The sequence below is a fragment of the Nipponia nippon genome, unplaced genomic scaffold (assembly GCF_047370975.1).
Source record: "Nipponia nippon isolate SJK-2023a ecotype South Korea unplaced genomic scaffold, ASM4737097v1 scaffold_4, whole genome shotgun sequence".
NCBI classification, from domain to species: domain Eukaryota; kingdom Metazoa; phylum Chordata; class Aves; order Pelecaniformes; family Threskiornithidae; genus Nipponia; species Nipponia nippon.
Window position 1 is genome coordinate 7,677,438 of NW_028262358.1, and position 15,200 is coordinate 7,692,637.

Genomic DNA, 15,200 nt, shown 5'->3' on the forward strand with positions numbered 1-15,200 from the left:
AGAAAGGCAGACCACAGTTGCAAGTTAACACAGAGTGACCTCTGGTCTTTGGCGAAAACTGAGGTGTGATGCTGCTGCTCTCTTCCACGTCCCATCACCGCAAGAAGCTGGTTGTTGGCTGGGAGCAGAAATCTTTACTGTTCAGTTAACTGCAGCTGCTTTTCCACTCTCCTCATCAGTAGCTGGAACCTCCTAAGAGGAAAGCATCGGCTTGCGCAGCAAGCAAAAGGCATTCGGTTTTGAAGACTGAGAAGAAAAATAAGCCATTCTGTTGTTCCTTCTTCCTGCTATCATGTGAAATGAGAAGTAAAGCTATACTGGATGGGAAATGAAGAAATCCTGAAGCTAAGAAAGGTTCCCTTGAAACTGGATAAGTAAGGGGCTACCGATTTGTATTTATGACTGGTTTTGCTAATTTTGCTAGGAGAAATTTAAGTGGCAATGCATACTGTCATACTTTCTGATTTAGATAAAACATGCATCTCTTTTGTCAAATGTTCGACATCACCTTCAAAAAACCCTTAAGAGCCTTTTCATTCCATAAGCAAATAAAGAACACTTGACAACAGCTGCAAGAAAGGAAAATGAGCTGAATATGTTCTCAAAGTTTGTTCAGAGTTCAAACAACCTTGTCACTAGCTTTCAAGTATCACATTGTATTGCACAACACGAGGAACCACTTCCCGATGGATATGAAGGCAGTAATGCTTTCTGCCAACAGCTTGTTCAAAGACTTTTTGAACAAAACACACAAACAAAACAAAAAGTTCTGGTGCATTAACAGCTGCACTGCAAGAGAAATACAGTTCAGAGAAAAAAATCTTAACCTGTGAAGGAAGAAAATGCAAAAGCAGATGAAATTTACAGTATAAAATACAAGTATATTCTTCATTTTTTTAAAAGGAGTAGTAACAGAAGTGCTAGAAGAACTAATAAGAAAAAAGTTAAAATCCCAAGGCAGGTCAGGATCATTCCAATACAATAGTTTGTATGGGTTTTGTTTGTTTTTAAATGCTGTAATTCATCAAAAAATAAACAAATGCAGAGGCTCAATATATTAAATTGCTGATTGGCAGCTGTGTCAGCTGAGATCACATTCTTGTAATAAGTGTTTTGAAGAGATAGCATTCTTAGTTTAAGATTATCTTGCAATGGCCGAGTAGATGATTCCTTTGTTTGTTTGTTTGTTTGTTTTTTAACTCAGCCTTACAAACTAAAGAAAGCAGAAAAATTATAGCAGACATAACGTTTGACAACAGGTCTACTGCAAAGCTGAGTTTCTTTTAAAGATGGAAGGATAAAATTCCCCCTCATGATGTAATGGCACACCAGAAAATTCAGCTGCTGACCTGAACGCTGATGGCCACACCATAAAAATACACTAAATGTCTCAATTCTATCCAGGGCAGTTACTCTAATTCAGACAGATGCAAAAACCCCCTACAATGCATGTAGACCCGCAGAATGAAAAAGAAAAAGCTCTACGCTCCAGCATTCAAGAAGCAAGTCTGAGGTAGAGGTTACTGCACTGTACTACAGCATGATATGAAAGATTAAATGCGTTGACCTCAGTCTTGAGCCAGAAAATAGTGCCGAACAAAGAAAAACTTTGAGTTTTAACCCCGCTTTCCCACATTCTCAGCACTCTCTGAACAAGAAGTTGTGCAAATCCCATTAATTCATCCAAATGATAATAAAAAAGGAAAAATTTAGAATTCAAGGTAATCAAAATAAGCTTCTTCAAAGCATATCACAGTAGACATCTTTTTGTAAAATATTTTTCAGGGAGACAGACACTGGAAGAAGAGAATGTGAACAGGTAACAATAAATTAATGGTAAGCATTACATTCTGGCTGTTTTAGTTTTCGTGTTTTTTTCAGGTCAGGGTAGTCTAACCACTTGAGTGGTGTGCACTGGATGCAGTTTTTAAAACTTACTCTGCAAACCAGGTGACTGTGGCTGCTGCAGCCTTTCGGCAGCTGGCTGCACATGAGAGGTGCCTGGACATTCCTAGAACCACGCTTCTGAAACAGCCAGAGGTAAGCCAAGATGAACACACCTGCAATCAGAGCTGGCTGCTCTCTAATCATTTCTGAGTAGAGACACGCTGGCCTGCAAAAGCACACACAGATGTGTTCTTCAATTCTAAGTTACTGGACACCTCCAACAGCTTGCGTGAACTTCTTAGAAGGAAAGCTGAGACGACCCTTGTTCCTGGCCTTCCAAGCACTTTTTTTTTTTTTTTTTTTAATTAAAAACCAAACCCAATATAAAAGCTCCTGCAAACATGCTTTGGAAAAGTATCCAACACCTGCATCAGTTACATGAAGCTTCTGATGCTTCACAGAAAGAAAATAACCAGGTTGTGGTATTTCTATTCTGACCCATGAAACTCCGCCCAGGCTTGGCTAAATCATGAACTGCTAACTCCTCTTGCTAGCTTGTTTCCTTCACAAATATTTTAGCAATATGCCAAAACTAACCCAACAGAAATATTCTAAAAAGTCAGATCTTGTTACTGTCGAAGCAGCAGTAATGCCTGAGAGTGTCCAACGCAGCTATACGGGAATAAGGGACAGAAGCTAACCCAAATAATATCCTTTTCAATGCATTTTATAAACATCCATTGGATTCGGGGACAGTATTAAATAATTGCATGTTCTACATCTGTCACATTCCACTTCTTAGCCTTCCGTAATAGTTCTAGCAAATATAAACACATATGAATACTGTTCATTCTTAGGACAGCAAGGAGGACTGTACTGTCATGTGATAAAATGTTAAAGATGCATTTAAATTTATATATGCAGTCAGAGTTATTGCGCCAAATAGATTTCAAAATTGTAAAAGATTTAATAAATGATCTGATTTTATTTAACATTAATCACTAAAAATAAGATGAGTAGCATTATTAAAAAAAAAAAGTAAAATTCCACCCAGCAACTCCTTCCCAACAACTACATTTTCTTTCTCTACGAGTGTGCACCTCCAGCATTGGTGCAGCAGCACAAAATGAAACATCTCCTGGCTTTGTAGACTCTTGTATTGGAAGCCCAATACCACAAGAGACTGTGCTCCCTGCTCAAACTCCTACTGTGGAGAACAGGGCTCTACACAGAGTTCCCGACAAGCTTGTTGGTGCTCAAGAAGTGTTTGGACAACTCTTAGATATATAGTTTAAGTTTTAGGTTGCCCTGTGTGGAGTCAGGACTTGGACTCAATGATCATTGTGGGTCCCTTCCAACTCAGGATATTCTATGATTATACCATCAGGAACAGCTAATTAAAAATACACCGATAAAAGTATTTTGTCATAAAGTCTATTCAGGTATTCTGTGTGGCTGTGCAGAACAGCAGAAAAGATGTGATCTCTTGCAAAGGTAAAAAAACAGAACAAAAGCTTAGGCATAAAAACCATAATGCTTGATTTGAAGCTTCATGTAAAATGCCATACACTAAGTCACTGGTGCTCATGGTCAAAATAGCAATTACGGGCTGGATTTGATGCACACTTCCTAACTGGAACAAATGCATCCAAGTAACAGCAAATTCAGAAGCAATGCAAAGGAGATACTTTGTGCTATGAACCACAACATACAAGGTCACTAAAATACTTGACATTACAAAACTGTTGTATAATAGTAATACTAACATTCATGACACACATATTTTAAGCTGAAAAGTTCCATAAAACCCAGATTAGAACAGGCCAACAAAAACCTGTTTATAAATAAAACATTTTGATAAGTTAAGAAAAAAAATGAATAAAAGTCCAGGACATTTTTTTCCTTCTTATCACACTCCTACATTTCCATTCACGCAGCTGACATCAATTTTTCCCATTTGTGCATAGTGCCATGTAATTCTGCTGGATGGAATCCTGTCAAATGGAATCCTGTTTTCCATCACATAACTGAATGGATAAAAGGTCAGGAACATGTTAAAGACATGGCAACATAATTCCTCTATTAATAACTTACTTTTCAAACCATCGTTAGAATCTAGAGATTGCCAGGTTTAAAATTTATTAGCGTGATAAGATTACTTAAGGTCAATTTCTCTTCCTTCCCAACAACAGAAGTTTACTGTTTAAAATTTTTGAAGTGTTGCTCACTTCTAGATGTTCGCTTTCATCACCACCCTGTTACAGATGCTATTCTTCCACATAGCAGTAGTCTTGTACATAGTGAGATGGAAATGCTTTCCTCTGCATCTACTGCTCCCATTTAGATACTTTACTAAGCATTACCAGAGAAACTAAAGCTCACAGAGGTGCAGTTTTTAAGTAAGATGAGAAACAAATGGACATTAACCCTGCCAAGATATTGCCAAGCTGAGTTTGCTGCCGGAAGATTTCCCAACTCTATAACCAGAAAAATCTGTAATGTTCTTTTGCGCGCTCCAAACGCGTCTCTGATTGCAACAATCTGCTTTAATGCAGTATAAATCAATTTTAACATCTGTTTGAAAGACCTGATTAAGGCTTAATGACATTTTCTTTGCCCTGTAATTTAGGCTATCTATATATTATTAATTAAGAGCAGACTGAATTGTAGACTGAAAACAAGCAAAGTAATTCAGGAATTTACATGTTGGTCCACCATACACAGAAGATTTACATACCTTACGAAGTTAGATGACACTCTTTATATTCTTAAGAGGTTACGTGAATCAAAAAGCATTTGAAAGATGTTACTACTACACTCTAAAGCTCCCTTAAATATGTGCTGCTGCTTACCTTTCCCCTCACTATATAAGACCTATAGCTTAGGAGTACCACAAGGCCTATAGCACAGCTTTCCTCCGCTGCCTTTCACACTCCCCTGGTTACCCAAGAAGAGCTACTGGTGGAGTGAAAAAGCTCTCTGCAATCTACATCTCCCTCAGGACCTTCTAAGGTCTGGAGCACATTCAACACCTTGCCTAAGCTGTTCCAACAAGCAGAATCTTAGGGCAGCTTTTTCAGTATCTCCTTGCCCTGCAGAGACTTTAGTGTGTGTACAGAGCACCATGAAGAGGCCAAAACACTATCATAACCTTGAAATGGATTTCCACAGTGAGCATTGTACCTAATTCATTTAGTCATTAACCAGTTCACATTTCAAACTAGGACTTTTCCACCGAAAAGGCAGCACCTCTGGTTCTATTGAAAATAATTTTCTCTCAGAAATGAAGAAATTAAAGTAGGTATTGCCAAACTTGACAAAAAAATGTTAAGGTACCCTGAAAAAAAACAGAGAGAGAGGGGTAGGAAGGAAAAAAAAAGGGGGGGGGAAGAAAATTATTTTACACTGGGAGGTGAGGTGCAAGCTCCTATTCAGGAAGCAGCTATTCAGGGGCTCAAACATGAGGATAACTCCTAATCACCTACCATTTGGTAATTTTGCATCAGTGTTACTCAGACTCCACAGAAAGGCAGCAGATCTTCATTCAGCACTGAATGAACAGAATAGCTACCACATACTCTACATAAATCATTCAAATGCATGATGAAAAGCAGCTTTAACAGATTTATCATACTGGCAATAAAGAAAATATGCCATGATTTAGATCACCTGTGATCTTGCTAGTTGAAATGACCCAAATTATAATCATTATACTTGGCTTAATCACACATTAATTACACCAGGTAAAGAGATTTTGCAGTACAGAAATGAAAACCAGAAAGCTGTTTTAAAGCTAGGGTGATAATACTTAAGTCAAACTCTCACTAACGAATCTTCTAAGTAAGCTGTAACTCCAAATTCAGCTAACGTACTTTGTCACGAAAAAGAATGTAGTAATTTTGGGGTCATACTAGTGATGTTATTTATTCGGAGAATCAGAATCAGGTTTGCATAATGAATCTCAACTGTGGCTTTAGAGATACCATTTTAAAAATTTGTACATGTGTTTTCTTATCATGTATAAAGAACACTGGAAAAGTGTATTTAACTCAAGCAAACAAAAAAATAAAGAAAAAAAGGAATGTCAAGTTCCAGTAAATGTAAAGAACTCTACAGCTTCCATGTTAACATGCCTAACTTAAGAATCTTTTCCAAAAAAAATTTAGCATCTGTCAATCCGTCAACATTCTGTCATCAATCCATTTATTTCCTAATTGAAAAGAGCAAACAAAAAAATACCCACATGGTCACCACCAATTTCCTTCCACCTTTTACTTACAAAAAAAGTAAGTATATGCCACTTTTGGTGATGTTTAGCTGGGGGGGAAAGGTAGGTTATTTTCATAGTAGAACCTGACGACAGCTTTTATACAACAAGCATAATGTTGTCCCTGTAAAAGACGACATTCAAAGCATTTTATAAAGATACGGAATTCACATATTTAAATAACTTGTGTTCAAAACACTGCGGCTAATGGCTTTGCAGACAACATTTATTAATGTAAGTACCTTGCTGCTCTTCTTCCTCTTCTTCACTAGATGAAGCCAAATAAGCTTGAAAATCCATGTCAAGAAGTTCCTCTTTTTTAAAAGTTCTGCTAAGTGACATTACTCGTTCATGATCTGTCTCATCCCATGTGATATCTACCTTAAAAAGAAGAATGACACTTGTAGAAGTTGAAACACTAAAACTAAACATTGTAACTCTGTCTTTTTAGGGAAAATTGATACCTTCCATTTAAGAAGCAAGGTAAACCTGTTACTAATGTTCTCTGCAGCAATTAGCTATAATAACCATTTACTGAAATAAATTGAATTACAACTTTTTGGAATTTGTTCTACAGCAAGTTTCAAGGAGTTTTAACTACATGAAAGAATGAAGAAGCCTCCTCATGCAGTGAAGGGTTCTGTAACAGCAGGTCACACAACACGAAATCTTTGCAAGCCAAATTTCCTTTGCATCAGCAGATACTGGTGTTGAAGCAGCCACCAACTCCTTTCCTCTTCCAGCGGCAACTCATTCCTGGAACCACGGATGGATTGCAATGGGAACAATGAAAGTGTTTGTGCAACTGCACCCTCAACTGGAAGGTGAAGCAGATCTGACTGAAAAATGATCCAGCAGAAGTTACTTATTTTTCAACTAATCACTTCTCCAATCCGGTTCGCTTCATGGCCAGATGGAAGTTTTGGCTGCCCCGTAAGACAGAGTAGGAATGAATAGCTACAAGGAGGGGAAGCAACTGTTTAAGCCTGGCACTACCACCATAAAAGCTCTTGTTGAGCTACACACAAATACCCATTTTAAGCAAATGAGAAGATTTAACTGTGAATAGCAAAGTAATTCCACATGCAACTTGTAATCGAAGTATAATGAGGTCAAAATGTAGTATTTAATTTGTAACAAAGAAGCCGAATCTCTTAAAATCCAAAACTCGAGCTTATATATGGGGTGGCAACTTGTGGCTCTGTAACATGCTTACATCTTTTAATATGTTTGATGTCTTTATTTCAAAATAGTGAAGATAATCAGGAATCTTTTCCTCACTACTTATATAAGCTGGCAATAAAACTAAACAAATTAGAAAAACATTGTAAAGATACCTTTGATGTTCCCATAGCAGCAGATGTGAAGTACTTTGGCTTATATACAGCTACATTCACTTCTGAGGCTACATCTTTTGGCTTATCGTCAAATGTAACGTTATCTGGAATAAATCTTGAAGGCAAATAAAACATGTTATTATTCAAATATACTGGGAAACTGCATAGTATAAACAGTCTAAGCTTTTCATGAGTATGGTACATCAGCACAAAAGAATTTGCTAAAATACAAAGTTGGTAAGCCTGAAAAGACAACAAAAGAAAAGGACAAGTACTCCACACATGTAAGATTAACCGTCTGGCTTCCGCACAGCTATTCCACAGGTTTTCGATGTATAACACCACCATGTTGGGAAAGTAAACTAAACAACTTTCAGTCTGGTATTAGCAGGGTCACTGGGTGGGTCACAAAACCCGCCTGGGTTTTAGGGTGGTTTCGTTTGTTTTAAGAATCATCTTTGCAGAAAGCTTAATATTAAAAATTCAAAAGAAAAAAGTGAATAAAATAGAACTTGGAAACAGATAAATAAAAAAAAATTCAAAACATTTCAGGAAAGCCTGGTACCTCTTTAACATTACAATTAGCGGGGAAAAAAAATGTTAAAAAGACCGAAGTCATGTAACAACAAAAGAAGTTAGATAAAAAAACAACCCTTTGTACACTACATGAGAAATTACTTGGGCTTTCTTTTTTTTAAATCATTGCAAATGTAATCTGATGAATGCTATTCAACATGAAAATTTAACGAACTAGAAGATTAGGAAAAGCACTGGAGAATTTTAAACAGCTGCGTCTGTTGTAAAACATTATCTTTCTATGTTTAAAAGCATGAAAAGTTACATGTTCATTTGGCAGTGATCATCTTCTCCAAAATGGTTCAAAGCAAATGAACTAAGTTCCTCTAGAAAATGATTTAAAGCAAAAAACTGCTCTCTCACTGACTTCCAAGAGTGCCCATAACACAGGCCCCAGCAGACAAAGCCAGCTTGTCAAAACTTATTATGATTTAGTAACTTCTCTTCTGCTCATGCTAGAAGGATTTTATGTAACAAAAAGAAATACTAACAAAAAAGCACAACTATAATTTAAAATTCTTTCTCTCCCAAACGTGACTGTTGAAATATTAGAGCTTCCAGCTCATTCATGAGGGCTAGCATAGTAATCTATTGCAGCTTCACGACAACAGCAGCAATATTCTTGCCCTGTGGTAATCAATCCTGAAAAAAATGCAGTTCTGGACCCTTGGGGAAAGAAAAGGAAAAAAAAAAAAAAAAAAAAGCAGCAGTATGTTGCTTTGTTTTCTAAATCCTACAACTTTATTTAATTGTACCAAAAGGTTGAAGATGCAACCAGAACATTTTACCTGACTTCTCTGAGACTAATCCCTCTATGCAGAGATCCTCTCAAACTTTCCATATTCCAGTAATGCTGGAATGCTCAAAAAGAAGAAAAAAGAATCAAAGGGAAACCTAACAACTCACTGGATCCCTAATTTATTTACATATCTCATTTTGGTTACAGAATAAAGACAATATAGTTTGCTCCCAATGATTTTAAATGGGCTTTAATTCTCCTACCCCTCCCCGGCCCAAGATGTAAAAAAGTCACCACTGGAGTTACCTCAGGTCTATAAAAGAACAGCTACTTTCAAATTCCAGTCCATCGCATTCCTCATAAATTTTATTGGCTGTTTCAGGAGAATCACATTCTACAACTGCATAGAAGTATTTCAGTCGCTTAAATTGATACTCCCGCAGTTTCTCCCTATAAAGCCTGCGAAATGGAAAACAGTACAATCATGTGAGCTGGCTTTAACAACTTTTCATTTGCAAAATATTTTAATTCAACTCATTACAAATATGCACCATTCAAACACTCTCCTAATCTTCTAATAAGATTAGACGTTAAACAGCATGAAGCTCCACCAGTATATATTCAATTTTACTGAAGTAAAAAGACTCATTCACACAGTTTTATTAAGTGTACGCTTTCTGTATCTGACTCCGCTTCCCACAGGCATTGTAAGGTTAGAGTCCCTGTGCAGGGCACAGAGTAGCATCTCTGCATGCCTCTGTGCAGGCCACAGAAAATAGCATTTAATTGTTCCTATCAAGTTGTTTGCAATGCTCCTGGCTCTTAACAAGGCTGATGAAAAGCATGTTCACACATAAGTAAGGGTACAGGTTAAGAACATAAGAGAAGCTGTACAGACAGGATTGCAGATCCTCCTGCTAGAGAGAGGCAGTGTAGGAGCGATAAGTAAGAAAGCAGTATGGGTGAGGACAGGAGTCAGGATACTAACTTGGGTAGCACAGGTGGTGGTGGTGCCATAGAAGATGGCAGCAAGAGAAAAAGAAAAGCAGCAAAGAGATTGAGAAGTGGATGAATTGGTGGAAGGATGCAGGAGAGAGATCGCGGGGCTGAGGTCCTGTCCCACAGAACTGAAAGGTATGTGCACAGCTAGCACTGAGGTATCTCTGGGATACCTGGATTTCTGTTTGTTGTATTCCAGATGCTCTAGAGCCCACCGAGCAGTAAATCTAATGCCTCAGGATGATGCACACAGTGAAACTGACTTCAGAACGCACCATAAGTTCATCATACACTTCCCTCATGCACTAGAGACTTTCTTTAAAGTGACCTGCACTTATTTCAGAAGCATCCAGATTTTCCAAATACAGGGCAGTCCAGCGGGATGTACTATACAAAAGTGGCCCCAGTCAGGCTGCCAAACATTTGGAAGTTCTGGAAAAAATATAAAAACAAAACCTCTCAAGTTCCATACAGACAAGACTTTCAAGCAAAACAAAAGGAGAAAAAAAACCAAAGACATGCCTGAAGAAGCCTAGACAATGGTAGGCCTGATGAGCTCAGCCTAGTAAGCCAGGGGTGCTGCTGGTGGCATTCAAGAAATCTCAATCTGGGAATTCTTGACCTAAGTTAAGGTCCCTGTTGATTACGCAGATAAAAATTTTGACAGTAAGCAACAAAGGGAGTTTACTGCGTGAATGGCAATTTGAAGAGGAGAAATGCTACATTAAGCTCTCCACACATTTGTTCCATTTATTATTCCAATGAGCTACATCAAAATTTTGAACTCAGTTATCAACAAGCAAATCTCCTCAAGTTTCATCATAATGCATTTATTCAATGCATTGACAATGAACCAGGGCCAGCTGTACAACATCCCTTGAAAAAGCTACAGAATTAAGGCGTCCACAGGAGACTTCCACATGTGAACTTTTGGAAACAGGCGTTGATTGGGATTTTCACTGAGAATTAAACATATTATATCTCTCATTTGAAGATAAAGTTAATACCCGTCATTCTCTGTGGTATTCTCTGGAAGATCGAATAGTTCCACAGGTCCTTTTTGTTCTTCCTCTTTCAATCTCTCTTTTCCAAACTCCGAAGGATAAATCTACAAATACAACAACACAAAAGTAAATTTTTAACTGTAGTGGCATAACGTACACCAACTAAGAAAAAATATCTCACCAAGCCTTTTAGACTTTATGTTTTTTTATCTAGAATCAGTAAAGGGATCAATTCCATAAACTTTAATACCCTCTTAATTTTAATTTACAGAAAAGACAGTAGAATAAACAAACTGCCTGTTAGGAATGAGAATATTCTGAGACAGATGAAGAACAAGAGGAACCCTGACTTTGTTCATTTCACTGCGGCCTTTTTCAGAAAAGGGTATTTGACTAACATTTCTCAGAAAGCTGGAGGCAGACACTAAAAATGGAAAAATATAACTTAACTGATCAGAATTCAACCAGTTTACTAATAACTCGGAAGTGGTGAAAACGCAAGAAGCGTTATGCAATGGTGAAAGAGGTTGGAAGGCATTTAGAAATAGCCAGATTTAAGGTTGGGTTATCTACCATAAAGACTAGTGAAAATTAAACTAGCTAAGGAAATGTAGTCTCCCCCTACTAGACTTCGAGAACTTCACTATGAGTCTCAGAAAAACCTGCTCTTAGAGCCAACCTCATAAACACGAGAAGTTAACAACCTCGGGATCTAACTCTACCAAATACATGCCCGTTGCTGAAAAGCTGCATGTTTATTTCTAACACAGCAAGTTAAATTGCAACACAGTTTCTCCTTTATCAGGTTAATATCTCTTTTGGTTCTCCACAGAACTGGCTTTGTTCTTAAACTGTAGTCTTTATTTTTTATTTTTTTTTTTTCCAGTAAAAGCCAGTGTCCTTTTAGAAAGCAGGTCTTACCTTAACAGAAAATACTGCTCCTCCTTTGGGCGTGAAAGAACTAAATAGAGCCAGCAAATCCTTAGCCTTCAACCTATCCCAATCCATATTACAAACTGCCAATCTGCTTGTAACCTAAAGAGAGAAAAAAAACCAAAAAAACCCATAAAGTTCATAGGTTTAATTCCTGACTGCTATGGGGAATACACAATTCTCTAGCAGCTATCCTTGGTAAAAAACAAAGTCAGCAACAAACTCTACCGAAAAAATAAAAGAAGCCTTTTCCTCAAGACTTTGTATCACTTAAACTAGCAAAGGTCAGAAGCAGCAATCACAAAAGCAGGTAAAAAGGATATAAATAGCGAAGCACCACAGAGTGGACTGCACCAATCACAGATTTAGGACTGCAGTTACAACATCAGCACTTAGGATTTTATCATCATACGGTTAGTCACAATAGCAACTAGTATCACAGTACTCTAAAAGCACTAGACTACTGGGATTTCTTATACACTAATTGTGCTCAGTTTTAAAGTCCTACTTCACTGTCTAATCATTTCTTAATTTCTTAAAGCGTGATTTAAAAAATTAAACTTAAAAAAAGTGAAAAAAATCAGTAGTGAACAAAAGCAGTACTATTTAAATTCTGGAATTTCTGAAAAGTTCCACTCTGTTCTTTCACTTATAGATAGCTTATCTGTCTATAGGTAAGCCTCTGCTTAGAGGGGAAGGGAGACACCAGTGAAAGCTGCAGGTCTCTCATTCTCAGCCAATTTCATAATCATGTGCATTCTGTAACTAAAAGGCTGAAAAACCTTAACAAAAAATACTTTTAAAAAACATTTCATAGATGAAGGCCTATAACGAACTCATAACAGCATACACTTCTGAGTTTGTCACGTAGCAACTTTTCACATGCAGAACTATTGTTACCTCATCTCCACGAGGGGCATCTTTGTCTAGCTCACGCCATGAATGCTCTATCTCTGGCTCCTTTGGAAATATTTCATTTAAATCCTCATCATCATCTGAGCTTGTTTCAATGTTCCCTATGCCTCTAGCTAGATCAGGCCCACCATCACTTTCTTCATCATCTTCTGAATCACTGTCGTCTTCGCTTGTTTCCCCATCGTCTTCTGGGTTCTCATCCTCGCCTGTTTCCCCGTCATCTTCTGGCTCCTCTTCTTCCAATTCTGCACACTCAGAATCATCACCTGCAGAAATTTCTTCCTCTAATTGGCTTTTACTGATGTCACGTTGATCACATGTGTCTGTGCATACAGTCAGTGAAAGATAAACATCAGGTATCTATTTTTATGCTGTAATTATGTCTGATCCTTTACAAAGAGGAAAAAACGTCAGACTTACAGAACTCCTGAAATGCATAACGATGCAAGAACAAATTACGTCAGGGAAGTTCAAACAACATAAATTACCAGTATCGGCTTTTTGGCTTGCCTAATCTATTACTCTTTAGGCCCACAACCATATTATCGATCTCAAACTCTGAGAAAATATTATTCTGTTATTCTATTTATATTACAGAATCAACAGGTAAAAATTAGATTTCAATAACGTAGGCTATGTGCATGCACAAGCAATATAAAGAATGTTTTTCTTCCAGTCACCTATTCTCTCTAACACCCTCTTATATTAATGGCTTGGTGCGGCCATCCTTATGCTTTCAGTCAACAAGTGTTGATATGTTGAAGCCTTCATGGTATCAGACCTTATATTTGATATAAGGTTTGATAAATAATGTACACGCTACTATACATTTTAGTTTTCTAACCACCCTAAACAACAATTTCAGCTCCAACAATTAAAAGGATATGGATGTTCTCAATCTTACTGAAGAATCAGCACTGATTCTATAAAAAGCTGACCAACTGCAATTCTTCAGCAACACTGAATCCGAGTCAGTCAGCTATTTTATGACTGAGCTTGTGAAAGATCTTCCATGAATAAAACAAAAGCAACAACATCCAAGTAAATGTAGCCAAATTCTACTTGTTATTTGAATAACTCACCTGATTCTTTTCTTTTTCCTCCTAGGGAATGGTCCGTCCTGGGAGCTTTAACTGATTTAGTAGCACCTGGTTGTGAAGACTTTTGCTTGCTTTGAATTAAAATTGATCTTCCTCCTGATACATCCCTTTGCTTGCTTTCCCCTTTGTGTAAAAGGCCCTTGTTTCCCTGAGAGCGATCAATTTCTGTTGCAGTTTTCTTAGAGTCCTCTTTCAAGTTGTATTTAGAAGCAATTTTTTGTCCTTCATTTTTAAGGGCATTTAGTTTTGTCACCGCTTCACAGGTTTGGTCCGCCCCTTGTTTCTTTATTTTGCTCTGCTCCCTCGGGAGACCATCAGCAAGTAGTTTTGCAGAATCTGCTTCTCCTTTAGGTTTAGCTTTTTTTTTCTTTTTTTTCTTTTCAGTACATTCTTTACTACCATTTTCTGAAAGATCGGAGTCAGACTCTGACAGGGCATAAAATTTCCTGAGGTCCTCTGTAGAAGTATAGTTAACAGGGCGACCTCTTTTATCCACTGTATATTTCAGCTTAAACTTCTTGTCATGAAACATAGCTCGGAATCGTTTGTCAATCTTGATTTTACGTTCTTTTTCGGGCATCTCCCAAAATCTGGGATCCCTAGCAACGCAGCTAAACCGCCCATCGCTCAGTATCTCCTCTTGGGATGACATTTTTGATGCTGTAGAAGACTTGGACATCTACAATATGGAAAAAAAAAAAACCACAAAACGCCTCTGATTAAAAAAAATATTAACATAGATTTAGACATTAATTGAAAAATTAATTTAATTAATTAATTAATTAAAATTTTGAAGAATTAAGCAAAGGTAAATTTCTAACCTGTACCTAAAAAGTTCTTTCCAAAAGCCCACACGGCAATTTAAATGAGCCACAAATAATCCTGCAACTACCACAGCCTTGCCCACACATCCGAGCTTCCTCTGATAACGGATATACAGCTATAAAGACCATACCGGCTGCAGATACAGCCTTAAATGATCCCCTGCCAATCCCCAACTCGACCTCTAACAGTTTCACTGCCAGCCAGACCTCAGACTTGTACTTCCCACAGGACTACGGTATTCCACATTTCAAAGCGCCAGTCAGGAAAGAAGTCAGCAAGAGCACGAATGTTTTGGCGAGCTCAGCCCAGTGCCACCGGCAGCTCCGGCCCAGGCAGAGGCGCAGCTCGGCCCAGCAGCAACGCGGCAGCACCAAGGCCTTACCGCTGCGGCACCCCGCTCCCTCCCCGACCCAGGGAGGAGGAGGCCTGGCAGCGAGGAGCCCCGCTCGCCCCGCCCGCGGCCCACCGACCGTTAACAGCCGCCGCCTTCTCCTCACCGCCCGGCTGCACTCCCTCACGCGGAGCCCCACCACAGGCCGACACGGGCACTTCCGGCGGCACTACGGCGGCCGCGGCAGGACAAACCGCTCCCAGCCAATCACACGGCGCGAGCGGCGG

The 15,200-nt window shown here is 38.3% G+C and overlaps 1 protein-coding gene across 3 annotated transcripts in view; it reads right to left on the bottom strand.

Annotated features, from left to right (window-relative positions):
• ESF1 (ESF1 nucleolar pre-rRNA processing protein) overlaps nt 1–15,200 on the bottom strand; it is a 33,328-nt gene extending 18,128 nt beyond the window's left edge. The window contains exons 1-8 of one of the 3 annotated variants that reach the window (XM_087774413.1): nt 15,080–15,200; nt 13,740–14,436; nt 12,643–12,980; nt 11,731–11,844; nt 10,813–10,913; nt 9,113–9,265; nt 7,492–7,606; nt 6,397–6,535 (exon numbers count right to left, since the gene is read on the bottom strand). In XM_087774413.1, the coding sequence (XP_087630539.1) occupies nt 6,397–6,535; nt 7,492–7,606; nt 9,113–9,265; nt 10,813–10,913; nt 11,731–11,844; nt 12,643–12,980; nt 13,740–14,436 (1,657 nt within the window). In that variant the 5' untranslated portion in view covers nt 15,080–15,200. Of the gene's footprint in view, nt 1–6,396; nt 6,536–7,491; nt 7,607–9,112; nt 9,266–10,812; nt 10,914–11,730; nt 11,845–12,642; nt 12,981–13,739; nt 14,437–14,788; nt 14,995–15,052 lie in introns of those variants that run through there. The other 2 variants (XM_087774411.1, XM_087774412.1) reach the window with 2 other exon arrangements.